At 50.2% G+C, this 12,824-nt stretch overlaps 1 protein-coding gene across 9 annotated transcripts in view; it reads right to left on the bottom strand.

Moving 5' to 3' along the window:
- Window positions 1-783: 783 nt before the first annotated feature.
- Window positions 784-12,824, bottom strand: part of Dnaaf8 (dynein axonemal assembly factor 8) — a 13,316-nt gene continuing 1,275 nt past the window's right edge. For 2 of the 9 annotated variants that reach the window (XM_046444563.2, XM_046444605.2), the window contains exons 2-9: window positions 12,543-12,701; window positions 11,288-11,431; window positions 9,451-9,921; window positions 7,626-7,743; window positions 5,954-6,095; window positions 4,321-4,467; window positions 3,800-3,907; window positions 784-2,462 (exon numbers count right to left, since the gene is read on the bottom strand). In XM_046444563.2, coding sequence (XP_046300519.1) covers window positions 2,198-2,462; window positions 3,800-3,907; window positions 4,321-4,467; window positions 5,954-6,095; window positions 7,626-7,743; window positions 9,451-9,921; window positions 11,288-11,431; window positions 12,543-12,701 — 1,554 coding nt within the window. In that variant the 3' untranslated portion in view covers window positions 784-2,197. Of the gene's footprint in view, window positions 2,527-3,799; window positions 3,908-4,320; window positions 4,468-5,953; window positions 6,096-7,625; window positions 7,744-9,450; window positions 9,922-11,287; window positions 11,432-12,542; window positions 12,745-12,824 lie in introns of all 9 variants that reach the window. The other 7 variants (XM_046444590.2, XM_046444598.2, XM_046444570.2 and 4 more) reach the window with 6 other exon arrangements.

Raw genomic sequence — 12,824 nt, 5'->3', positions numbered from 1 at the left:
CTAGTTGTGAATTCCCGATCCTCCTGCCTCAGCCTCCCGAGCCACTGGACCTGCTTCTTTTTGGTACAGTTTGACCTGCTTTCTTTGATCCCTTAATGGATCAGGTCAGTGCTTGTCCTGGCCTGTGTATTCTGTGCACATGTTCTCTGTAGAACACAGCTACCTGGTTCCCAGATGTTTGCCTTTTAGACCAGTTGTGAAAGCCCTTGGGGGCACATGGAACCAACCGGAGGTGGCCAGGCCTCCTTCCACCAGCTGGCAGAGCCCAGTGTTCTGCCCACCTTCCTCCCCAGGCAGCCTCCGGGCCCTGGGCTCATTTCTCTCACATCTGGCCCAGGGCTGCAGTCTTCCCTCTTCCTGGCCCCAGCTGTTCCTGCCCTCAACCTGTGCCACACCTTGGTGGCTTCTCACGCGTGCATTCTCCCTCTGCTCTCCCACTGCTTCTCAGTGTCCCTAGCCATCATCATCTCAGGACGATGTGGATGGGAAATCTCGAGTTCCAGGTGTGTGTACTGTGGGCCTCCATGACTTTCCTTTTATGGGTGGGGAAACAGGTCTAGAGGGGCCCGGTAGCCGAGCTGGCTTAGACAGATCTGAACTCTCCACCTCCTTTTTTTTTGCAGTAGTAAATGGACACAATGCCTTTATTTTTATGTGGCGCTGAGGATCGAACCCAGTGCCTCACACAGGCTAGGCAAGCGCTTGCCACTGAGCTACAGCTCCAACCTCCTACCGCCTCTTCCTCCAGCTTGTCCTGTCAATAATTCACAGGCAGATTTGAACTTGGATCAAACACTTTATTTTCAAATACTGTGAGACATTCTAAAAGGGAGAAAATGTAGTCATAGAAAAAATAATTGCCTTTGCTCTTGACAGCTAAGTGGCCGTGATGGAGGCTGCCTGGCCACTACCAGGTGTTAGGCCTTGCCCCAGAGCCAAGGGGGAGGGGTCCAGCCCAGGCCTGGCTGGAGAGGCTTCCGGTGGCTTTGGTGGAGGCCTGCTTGACATTTGGCTTCTAATAGAAATGTCCCTCATGTTGGGGTGGGAGCTGGTGGTGGGCCTCCAGTGACCAGATGAGTTGGTGTCTGAAGAGCAGGAGTCTGTGGCCCTGGTTGTGGCTGCCTGTAGCTGGTGTCTGTGATGCTGCTGTGGCTGGGCAGGGCCTACCTAGCTCTTGGCCTGGCTCAGGGCTGGATACAAAGAGAACCTTGTGTACCCTCTGTTGTGGCAACTGGCAGAAACCCTCAGTTTGAATGTCTGAACATTTACCCAGATGCCAAGCGCCAGCTTTGCCTCCTGAGCCATGGCATGGAGGAACCCGACTGACATGGTTTCTCTGCTTTTCCACAGGGCAGGCAGGGGCTCTGGGCCCTTGTCCTGGGTACAAGTTAGCAAGAGATCAGGGCCTAGAAAGCAGTTAGTAAAGGGCTCTAAGATGGGGAGCTGGGGGACAAGCTTGTAACAGGATGGGGGGGACAGGCTTCTCCATGGAGGCCAGACCAGGCCCAGCAGGGGACCAGCTGGACCCTGCTTGGTGGTTATCGATGTGGGTGGGCACTGTTCCATTCCAGTGTTCTGTCTAGGTTCACCTTTAGTTTGGAAGGATCCTGGAACCTATGTGAGCTTTTTTATCTTGGGTAGAGAAAAAAAAAAGCGAACTTCAATTGTTACCTTTAAAAAAAAATAATAATAAGTCTGCCTATGTGTGGGTTTGTACAAGCTGTGTTAATTTAGGTTAGTTTGAAATAGCAAGTACTCAGGGGCCCAGAAAAAAGGCTGAAGTCTCTTTCAACCCTGAAATTATATAAATACGTTTTACTTAGTGTCTAAAAAGAACTTGTAAAATGGAAATGATAGATGCTTGATAAAGGGAAAAAAGAATAGAAATGGAAAAGGATGGAAGAGGCTCGCAGTCCCACAGAGTCCTGCGGTTTCCTTCCTGGCTCTGCAGAAGCTGGGGTCCACGTGGTTTCCCAGAGTTGCTGTCACACTTCATGTATAAATCTGTGTTTAAGTCTTTGCTGTGTGCATGAAAATGTCAGGACGGTTCTGGTGAAGGCCAGGGTGAGTTCACAGTCAGAGTCCCTACCCCACAAAGCCACCTGCTAATGGACACACGTGGACAGCAAGGGGCCCACCAGTGTATGGAAAAGCAGACCACCCCAACCTGCTCCTCAGATCCCCTTACCTGAAGCACCTATAGTTGGCCTAGAGGAGGCATCAGGACCTCCCTAGCTGACTCTGGCTCAAGAGGGTCCCCCAGGGCCCTAGCATGTCCTCCTTGGAGTCTGGTCTGGGTGCTCTGCCCCTCAGTGCTGAGTTTCACTTGTTCCTTCCTCTCAGTTGCATCTTCAAGGGCTTTCTGGCCACCTGGCCTCTTCCTGGCAGGTACTTGGGGCAGAGCTGTCCCTTTCCGAAATGCTCTCAGCTGCTGGAGAAGCTGACTCTTGCAAGTACAGCTCCTGCAATGCAGTAAAACCAACCTCCGTCAGCGCTACTGAGGCCAGTCCTCTCAGCATGTCACCACTGAAACCAGGCAAAGAAGGAATCTTTAAATTAAGGACATGATTCAGGCAACCTCTGAGAATGTCTGGGATCCTGTTGGGAGTGACGGGTACCGTGGCTTCGCCTTCTCTTCTTGGTGGGCACAGTAAGACTTTACCACGTGGAGATAGGGTTCAGCCCCATCAGTGGCTCTGGACACCCCCAGAGGCTTCCCACCAAATGTCACCATCTATCCTGTCTGTGACATTCTTATGGAAGGAGCTCTGTAGAGGAGTGCACTAATTCCTGCTAGACAAGGGTCTCGCTAAGTTGCCTAGACTGGCCTTGAACTTGAGATCCTCCTGTCGCAGTCTCAAGAGTAGCTGGGATTATACATGTGCCCGTTCTTAATGTCTTAAAGCCTGAACCAACAAAATATCTGTTACTGAGGATCATTTATATGCCCAACTTTGAGGTAGGAACTAAAATTATCCCTCCATTTCTGGATGAAGACATTAAAACATGAAGATATTAAAGCTATTTGCCAGTGAAGCAGCCTGATTCCAGAGCTGAGGACCACACAGGAGGTGCTCAATCCTCCTGGGAGGGACCATGCTTCTCAGAACAGGGGAGGGAGCTTGCTTAGTGAGCCAACCAACCGAGACTCCTGCCTTGCAAAGCAAGGCCTTGCCACTGAGGGCTGGGGGGTGGGCTGAGTAGGAGGCTGCACCTCCAGTTCTGCAGTCTGGGTGCATGGTACTATCACAGGCTTCCAACAGGAGGCCTGTTCAACACTTCTCAGGCCCAGTGCTGTCCCCACAGTGCCTAGCCATGTTCCCAGGAGCTGCATGAGGCCCTGCATTGCCAGATGCCATGGCACCTAATTCTCATTTGCCCATGACCACAGGATGGGGCCTCCCTCACGTCCCTGCAAGACACTTCACTTTTTAATTCACCAAGCCTTTAGTTTCTGGAGAACCACCATCACTTCACTCCATCCCTACATGGTCTCTTCACTCCCACTGTCATGAGTGGCAGGGATCAAGATCAATCAGGGGAGCTATTTTTCAGATAGAAAATGTACAAAGTCCTACTCAAGAGGGAGCTAGGATATCCTTAGTGATGTCCCAGGCCCCGCAGGCCAGACTGAGGTGTGTGCTGGGTCTAGCTGGGCTCTCCCTGGCTTCCTCCCCAGCCCCTACATCCTCCCTGCCCTATGTGTGGGCTCTTAAGGTACAGGTAGTGAGCTGAAGTCCATTATGTCAGATCAACAGATGGAACTTCACCAGGCAGTGCAAGGTCTTTGGGTGGTTACCGAAAATCCTGGGAGAGAGTAGCTGCCTGCTGTGCTGGGCTATGCGGGGCTTTCAGAGCTTCTCTCTCTGACTCATCCTCCTCGCTGTCAGAGGAGCTGTGGCTGGAGCTGGGGAGAGAAGAAACGCCATCCCTGGATGTGTCCCAGTGCACTCTGGCAGGCCTCATCCCTACCAGGGACTTGAAGTGCTCCTCTGGGACTGGATGGGACTGGCAGCCAAAGTACAAAAGCTGAGCTAAAAGGGCCACAGGACTTCCTGCCAGCTTCTGGGGAGGCAGAGGTGATGTAGCCAGCCTAGAGAAGCTTGCCCTTTGCCCCTTTCTTCCCTCCCTATAGGAGGCCAAGACCAGGTGGGACTGGCCAGGCCCATTCCTGGCTAAAAGTGCTTCCCAGCCCAGTCACTCCCCAAGCCATGTGAAGTTCCCCGTTTCTTCCAGCAAGAACTGCAGAAGCCTCATGAAGCCAACAAGCTACTCTGCAAAATGCAGAGTCTGCTGCAGGAATGTCACTGCTCTCTGTACCTTCCTGAGGACTGGTGGTCAGATGGCTCTGGAGACTCCGCCGGCCGCAGATCCATGAAGATGGTGGGAGGCTCCATCCTCAGCCTCATGCCGTCAGCCAGCTTCTGGCAGGGCTCAGCCTGGAAGCCTGGCTTCGTAGAAGCACATCTGTGACAAGAGAAAGGCAGGGTGGCTGACTCCTTTCTCAGGTGATTACTCAACCTTTGGGCTTGTCCAGTCACACCGCCCATGGCAGGCACTGAAAGCGTGCCCACGAGGCAGAGGTAGGCACTTCTAGTCCCTCTGCTCTTTCATTATCCACAGTCAGCCCAAGCAAGGACCATGCTGCCAACAGCACTTGGCATGAATAAGATGCCATGAGTCCATGCTGTCCAGCGTGGGGCCACTTAACCACAGCTTATTCACATTTACAGTTTTGTAGATTGGGGGATGGAACCCAGGGCCTCACACATGCTGGGCAAGTGCTCTGCCACCAAGCTACATCCCTAGCCCTTTTTATTTTTTGAGACAGGGTCTTGCTAAATTGCTAAGGCGGACCTCAAACTTGCAATCCTCCTGCCTCAGCTTCCTGAGTAACTGGGATTTCAGATATGTATCATGTGCTTAGCTGTTTACATTTAAACTAATTAAATTCAAGTGAATAAAAAATTCAGGGGCTGGGTTGTGGCTCGCCTAGTATGGGTGAGGCCCTGGGTTTGATCCTTAGCACCACATAGAAGTAAACGAATAAAATAAAGGTATTGTGTCCAACTACAACTAAAAAATAAATATTTAAAAAGAAAAAGATAAAAAATTCAGTTCTTCAGTCACTCTAGACACATTTCAAGTGCTAAAGAGGCACATGTGGCCAGTGGCTACCATATTAGACTGTCCAGATCTAGCCATGTGATACTTTTGCTTGCCAGGCACAGAAACCTACAACTGGGTTAGGAGGAAAGGGGGATTCATCAGCACCCAGATTCCTGAAAGAGTGAAACAACCAACGTGTGAGAAGGGCAGGAACACGCTGGGCCTGAGGGGACTGCTGAGCTGTCTCCACCTCCTCCTCTTTCCATCTGCACTCTCTGTCACTGCAGATTGCCATTCTCTGTATGGCATGGCAGGTGGTCTTCCAATGTTACTGATACACAGATGGGGAAATTGCAGGGAAAGGCTCTGAGTGGCCTTGCTGACCACAGGCCAAGGGCTGGACTAATTAACTGTGACAGAGGGACAGGATCATGTGATAACCTTCCTACTCCCAAGAAGGCCATGTGGATAGTGGAGGGAAGGTCTTCCTAGGGATTGGAGAAAGAGCAGGGAAGATGGCCCAGGAGAGGCAGCCTTCCTGAGTCTCAGTTCCCCAGCTATAAAGTGAGGACACTGGAGCACCTGCCTGATGAGATCCTTGAAATAGAATAAGACAGTGCACATGAAGTGCCCCATGCATAAAAGGCCCAATTAGTACTGCCTCATCATGGACCAGTTCTAAAGAGATGACAGGGGCTGGGTGCAAGGCATATGCCTAGAATCCCAGCAACTCATGAGGCTGAGGTGCTGGAGGAATAGCTCAGTGACAAAGCAACCCTGGGTTCATTCCCCAGTACCCAAAACAAAAAATGATGACGGGGTTATGACCGGCAAGAAATCCTACCTGCTTCTGGCCTCCTGCTCCTCTGTGTCTTGGGGTGTGTCAGCAGGCAGCTTCCGGGCAGGGGCAGGGGCTCCGGACTGTACAGCACACAGGAGAGCCAGCTGTTCCAGGAGCCTGTCCTGGGAGTGTGGTGCAGTATGGGCTGTGAATTGTCAGAGAAGAGGAGGCTGCTTAGTGGGGATTTGGTCCCCTTTGGCTAATAGCAGCTTGAAACTCAGGACCCCTTGGGCCTCTTCTTGCAGTGTGCCTTAGTCTTGAAGGTAGCCCCCAGCCCTTTATCAGGCTTCCAGTGAGCTCAGCAGGGATGAGGGGAGCAGCATCTTAGAGGCAGGGACCACTATATTTGAGTCTCACAAAGTAGGGGCAACTAAGTAATAGAAATTTGCCACTCTCTATCTGCTACATCATGGGTAATCATGATAAATGACTGCCCATGTGTGTTTTTTAAAATAGCAAATGGGATCAGCTTATAGATTAACTCCATTTCTACCTTGCCTTATAGATTACATCTTCCTACATTAGTAAGGATTTTCCTCATTAAAAAGCAGAGCACTCTGGTGTAACTAGCTCAGCTAGACTCTTATTGCATATGGGTGTTTCCAAGTTTTAAACAGCACTGCAACATATATCCTTAAATACCCACTGTGTGCTTAGGAGAGATTTTCAAAATGGAATAGCAATAGCTTGCTCAGTGGATGTGAGCCTTTAAACTAGACTAGATTCAGCTGGGCACTGTAGCACATGCCTGTAATTCCAGCTGGCTGAGAGGCTGAGGCAGAACAATCACAAGTTTGAGGCCAGCCTGGGCTGCGAATGTAGTTCAGTGGTAAAGAGCACTTGAGTTCAACACCCAGTACCATAAGGAATAAATGAGCAAGTAAATACATAAAGCAGGCTAGATTCTGTATGTTGCCCTCCAGAGGGCACAAATTTCACAGATACTCCCAGCCTATAGGAGGTTTTCCCCACATCCTGCATAAAGAGTGTGAATCACAAACAAAGCTGTGTGAAAACAGCATAGAGGCTGTGGGTCTAGTGGAGTCTGATCTGGAACAGAGGCTAGAAATCTGACACCTGCCTCTACTCACTGTTTGGGCCCAAGAGGGTGGAAAGCTTTTGTGTTATTTGCAGAACTTCTCAGAGTAAGGCCACAAGTACTGTGACAAAGATGATATCCTTAGCTTTCTCTGTAAGCAGGAGTGTAAGCATGAGTGTGAGCAGGAGCTGACTGGAGGAGTAAGAGGCAGGATTGGGACTGGGGACATGATCAGTGGTAGAGTGCTTGCCTGACGTGTGTAGGGCCCTGGCTTCAATCCCCAGCAATAAACACACACACACACACACACACACACACAGCAGGACCAACTTTCCCCCAAGAAGAGGGAGAGAGGAAGTGGAGGGAGAAGGAAGGAAGCTGTGGATCTTGGGGCGAGGGCCGGTCTGAAGGCCCCACTTGTGTCTCCAGGGCCTGGACATGCCTGACACATTGCAGGAAGCCATATATATGTTCATTCAATGATGAGTGAAGGACTGGCAACCCGAGTGTTCAGGCTGAGCAAGCACAACAGCTGCAGGGCTGACTGTGCGCAGCTTGCAGTCCTCTGTCACTGAGACGCCTGGAAGGAGGGCTTGTGGGGATTCACTTGGGCTCTGATGAAGTTCAAGGACAGACCTTGGCTCTGCTGGAGGTCAGCTGCCCACCATGCAGTTCTGGGTGCACCATTTCCCTGCTTGTCTTCTCGCCCTGGCAGACTCTGAAGGATATAATCCAAATCCCACTCTTCAAGTTGCTGAAACAACGAAGCCAGTGGTTATGAGGCTGCTCAGGGTCCCAGGGGCAGCAGCTCCTGCGGTCACAGCTGCCACCACCAGTGCAGCTTGTCATGAGACACTGTAGGGCAGAAACAGGTTTACATGCATGCCAGCGTTTGCTAATGGCCATACCCTCCCTGTAATGGATTAGAGATTAAATCCCTTCATTAAGATGGGACCTGCAGGGCTGGGGCTCAGTAGTAGAGCACTTGCCTAGCATATGTGAGGCACTGCATTCACTTCTCAGCACCACATATAAATAAATAAAATAATGGTCCATCAACAAGTAAAAAAATAATTTCTAGTTGTAAGCGGACACAATACCTTTGTTTTATGTATTTATTTATATGTGGTGCTAAGGATCGAACCCAGTGCCTCACACGTGCAAGACAATGCTCCACCACTGAGCCACAACTTCAGCCCCAACAACTAAAAAATATTTTTAAAAAAGGAGGAACCTGCATTCCTCAACACCTTCTTCCTAACCTTTTTTGGGTGGGTCAACAGACCTGCATTTGACACAAAGATGTTCGATCTCAAGGTAACCCAGTGTCATTTTAAAATTGTTTAGGTTTATAAAGGGTCAAGATGTTTGGAGGTTTAAAAAGCTTTTCTTTTTTGTTTGGCACATCCTGTATTCTCAGCTATATGGGAGGCTGAAGCAGAAGGATCACAAGGCCAGCTTGAGCAACTTAGACCTCATCTTGAAATAAAATTTAAAAAGGACTCCGATATAGCTCAGTGGCAGAGTACTTGCCTAGCATGTGCTAAGCCCAGAACTGCAGGGGAGAAAAAAAGAAGAAAAAAATTGCTCTTTGGCTCTAACTGGAGAACTTGGTCAAGAGGGTTCTGGGGACAAGGTGTGATAGAGGGAGGAAGTTAGCCTGGAATTAATGCTTTGTATGGTTTTGGGGATGGAACCCAGGGCCTCATGCATACTAGGCAAGAGCTCTACCACCGAGCTCCGGCTCCAGCCACAGTGAGTGTTTACTATCCATGACCTTGCTTCTTGGAGTCCTGCAGTGAGGATGTTGCCAGGGGTCAGCAAAAGGGAAGGATGGGCTTGCTCATCAATGATGAAGAGCTTCTGTGTGTACCTTGCTGCCAGTTTCCTCCAAGTTACTAGGAAAATCGTCAGAACTATGGAGATAGCAGAAAGAGGACTACAAGGCTTTCCCGTGCCATGTCGGAGCATCTCCCAGAGGTGACTTGCATGCGCCTGGCTAGGGCCCACACACTTCACGGCCTTGTGAACCTGGGAGACTCAGTGGTTTCTCTTCTGTCCAGTGGATGAGAGTACCCCAAGATCACAGCTGTGCTGCCCTCAATGGTGCTGGCCACCCCACACGTGCTGCATCAGTCTTTTCTCCACTTTCCTTTCTCTCCCCCAGAATCTCATGGAATGTTTCTCCTAATCCCACAAAACTGGCTTTGTCACTCTGCTGGTTTTCTCATTAATACACCCAATCCAAGTTGAATAGGTACTTCTCTTATATGAGAATGTGGGCTTTCCCATTTGGAGGATTTTGCTTTGACAGTATCTGATTTTGTATTTTACAAAAACCTATACACATTTGAATCCTGTACTTGGGATTAGCATTCTGATTCTAGCCCCAGTGTGCTACAAAGGTGTCCACACTGCAGGGGACAGGCTAGAGGGAGGGCTGGGCAGTGGAGAGGCCCACCTGGAGTGAGAGCACCAGTTGTCCTTCCCGAGGTCCCTCTGATGGTGCCTCTGACCTGAGACCTGGCTCAGTAGACTGACACTGGTCCCTGCAGGCTGGGTCCAGGGCATCCCAGGTTACTTTGTGGAGCATTTCCTTCTCTATCATCTTTCTCCTCTCTCTCCGGAGGGCTCTGCGTTTTGCAGAGTCTCGCCAGGCAGCACTCAGAGGCTCTATCCCCACCTCTCCTTCAGGGGATAGGGTGGCTTCTCCTTGTGGGTCCCAGGGAGGACTCTGGAATTGTTTGGTGTTGAAGGACATGGTCCCAAGGTCACCTTCCAGCAACATGGGGGTCTCCTCTGCCATTTGAAGAAAAGTGCTGGTCTCAGCACAGTTCTTAAGAGACCAGCCTTCCTGAGAAGCCAGGCCCAGTGTACTTGCATTCTGTCCACTCCCAGGTTTGGTGGCAAGTCCCACAGGCACCAGAACTGGCTATCAAGAAAATATGCATCCTCTGTTAGCATCTGCAAAAACGCACTTTTGTTTTTTGTTTCATAGTAAAATATACATAACATACAATTTCCCATGTTAACCATTAAGTGTACAGTTCACTGGCATGTATAACAACCCACAATGCTGTACAGCTATCATCACTATTTCCAAAACTCTGTTGTTGCCCCAAACAGAAACCTGTACTATTAGCAGTCATTCTCCATTCCCCTCAAAGAAGAAAAATTGCATAGAAGAGTAGCCAAAGGCACTCTAGAAACAAAACACAAAGTAAAATCATGTGGAAATTGTGCCACTGGAACTAACCCCAGGGACTAGGCACCCTGGAATTTCTCCCATTGGGCAGACCTACTTCTCAGCATGGCTGGGCTTGGGGGTGATGGTTCTTGTGATGGGTCAGATGATCTAATCCAACCCTCATGCACCCCATTTGCTTGGTGAATGATGCTGGCCAGAACTGAGGTGAGGGAGGTCAAGCTGGAGCAAAGCACCTACTGGATCCTCTCTCCCACACCCCAGCCCAACCATTTTGGAAGTGGGTTAAGGCCTTTACTGTGTTTTCACTGGAAACAGGACATTTAACCACAACTACATCAAGAAGGGCCAAACCAGTCTGGTTGGTGGAGGACACCCAGGGATGAAAGCAGACAGGTGGCTTTCGTTGTGAAGGCAGCAGTAAGTTTAAGCATTAAGACATTAGGCTTAGGGACTAGGGGTGTAACTCAGTGGTAGGGCACTTGCCTGGCCCATGTGAGGCACTGGGTTTGACCCTCGGCACTGCATAAAAATAAATAAATAAAGGTATTGTGTCTATCTACAACTAAAAAAAAATTTTTTAAAAGACATTAGGTTTAGATAGAGTTATTTGTCTTAGCTGGGGACAGAGATGGAAATGCTTTGCTGCTGTTCAGCAACAACCACAACCAGGAAGCTCGAGACTGAGCTGTGGCCTCTTCTGATTTTGTCCTGGGTCTCCACCTGGCCTCCCTGCCAGGGATGCAGCTTGTGCATTTGCTCAGCCATTTATGGAGCACCTCTTGCCTCTCACTAGAGTTATCAGTAATTAAACAAATATTTAAGGAGCTCCTGCTTGCCTGCTAGGTCTGAGCCAGGTGACTATGAAGCCAGCTGGATTAGGAAGAACCAATTATGACATGCAGCTGTGGCAATGGCCAGACAGTGCAGAGTGTTTTGGTAGAAAATAGAGCAGGAGGGATCTGGAGGAAGGACAGGGGGTAAAATGAGACAACAAATTAAATGTGCAAGGCACCCAGGGAAAGCTGAGAGCTGTACACACACATACACACACACTTCTGCCTGCAGGGCCTAGAGTCTGTGTTCCACAGACCTCAGGCAAGGACGTTTCAGCCAGAGGGACCCAGATCCTAGAATCATTGTCATCAGCAGGGTCTTCGGCCAGCTCCTCAGCCAGGTCTGGAATCAGGACGGGCTGGTTTCGCTGGAAGATGAATGGCTCTTCGCCGCAATCTGACTGTGGACAAATGAGGGGGCTTTGGGAGATATGGCAGCATCTATGCTGCCCAGCCTGCCCAGGGGTATCCAGGAGACCCAGTTCTCTCTTAAAGGGCTTGCCCTGTGCTGCCTCCTGTGACTGATTTAGAAGTGGGCTTGGCAGCACTACCTCAGGGGGGTGCAACTTGGGGCTCCCCATTCCAGGAGGTGCCATACCTGAGACCTTGCACATTAAGTGCTGCATTTGTGCCTGGTGCTGAGTAATGAGGGAGCCACTAAGAGCAGAGTCTAGTCCCTCTCCACCTTAAGCATCTATTAAACCAAGAACCTTGGCTTGCCACCTCTAATGAAGGTAGCTTATATGCTCCCGCCACCTTTCAGGGACAGCCTTGAAGACAGGGGCAAAGGAGACTGCAGGTGTGACAAGACTGGAGCACGGAGGCTGGGACTGCTCCACCTACTCCTGGGCCTCACTGTGCAATGGATGATCCCTGAGGTCCCAGAAGCTCTGACATGTCCATTTTTGCAGGTGCCCAGGCAGGCACAAACCATTCTAAAACCTTTGCCCTTGCTCTAAATTCCCAGTGCTAGACTGTATGCTAAGAAGCTCTCTCCCAGTGTGTTCCCTGCAGGGTCACTGTCCAGTTTTATATGTGCGCATATGACTGTTGGTGCTAAACATTTTCCAGGGCCACCTCAGTGACCCCAAACCACCACTGAAGAATCCCTCCAGGGGCTTACCATAATGCACTGGAAAGGTGACCACTCAGAGGTGGTGCTAGCCCCATCCCAGCCCAACAAAGAGTTAACAATACAGCGGCAGAATGAAAAGAGCAGGGCTTCAGCCAAAAGCCAACCTGGGTTCTGGGTAAGGGCCAAGAAGTGGCCTTGAGGATGCTGAGCACCAATATTCACCAATTCTGACAAATGCAGAAGGAAGGATATAGAAGGAAATGGAAAAAAGAACTGGGAACCCAGAGAACACTTTTAATAGGGCTAGATTGAAAGTGAAAACAAAGTCCCCAAATTTGAAGGAGGTCTGCAGAGGGAGCTCCAAAGCTGTCCCTGGTTGGTACCATGCCCATCAGGGGAAAAAGGACTGCTGGCGCCAGAAGAAAGCTCTTGCTTACCAAGGAGGAGTCTGAGTCCAGGGATGGGACCTGGTCTTTGGCAGCCTCAAGGATGGCATCCCAGGGGGAGCTTGGTGTAGGTGCCACACCTTTGTCTTTGGACGTCATGATGGCCAGGCTCATGGGATGTCCTTTCTGTGTGCCATTATCCAAGGAGCCCTATGAAGCACACAGGAGGCTGCCTTTCCAAAGTTTCCACCAGCTGCAGGACATGGAAACACTCATAGATCTCCACCTCCCACCTGTTTCCTTGTGGTTCAGGAAGCCCATTTACTGGGTGCC

Source organism: Marmota monax, unplaced genomic scaffold (assembly GCF_021218885.2).
Source record: "Marmota monax isolate L192 unplaced genomic scaffold, Marmota_monax_Labrador192_F-V1.1 WCK01_AAM20220418_F8-fsc00035, whole genome shotgun sequence".
Lineage (NCBI taxonomy): Eukaryota > Metazoa > Chordata > Mammalia > Rodentia > Sciuridae > Marmota > Marmota monax.
This window is presented reverse-complemented; position numbering and strand designations above follow the sequence as displayed.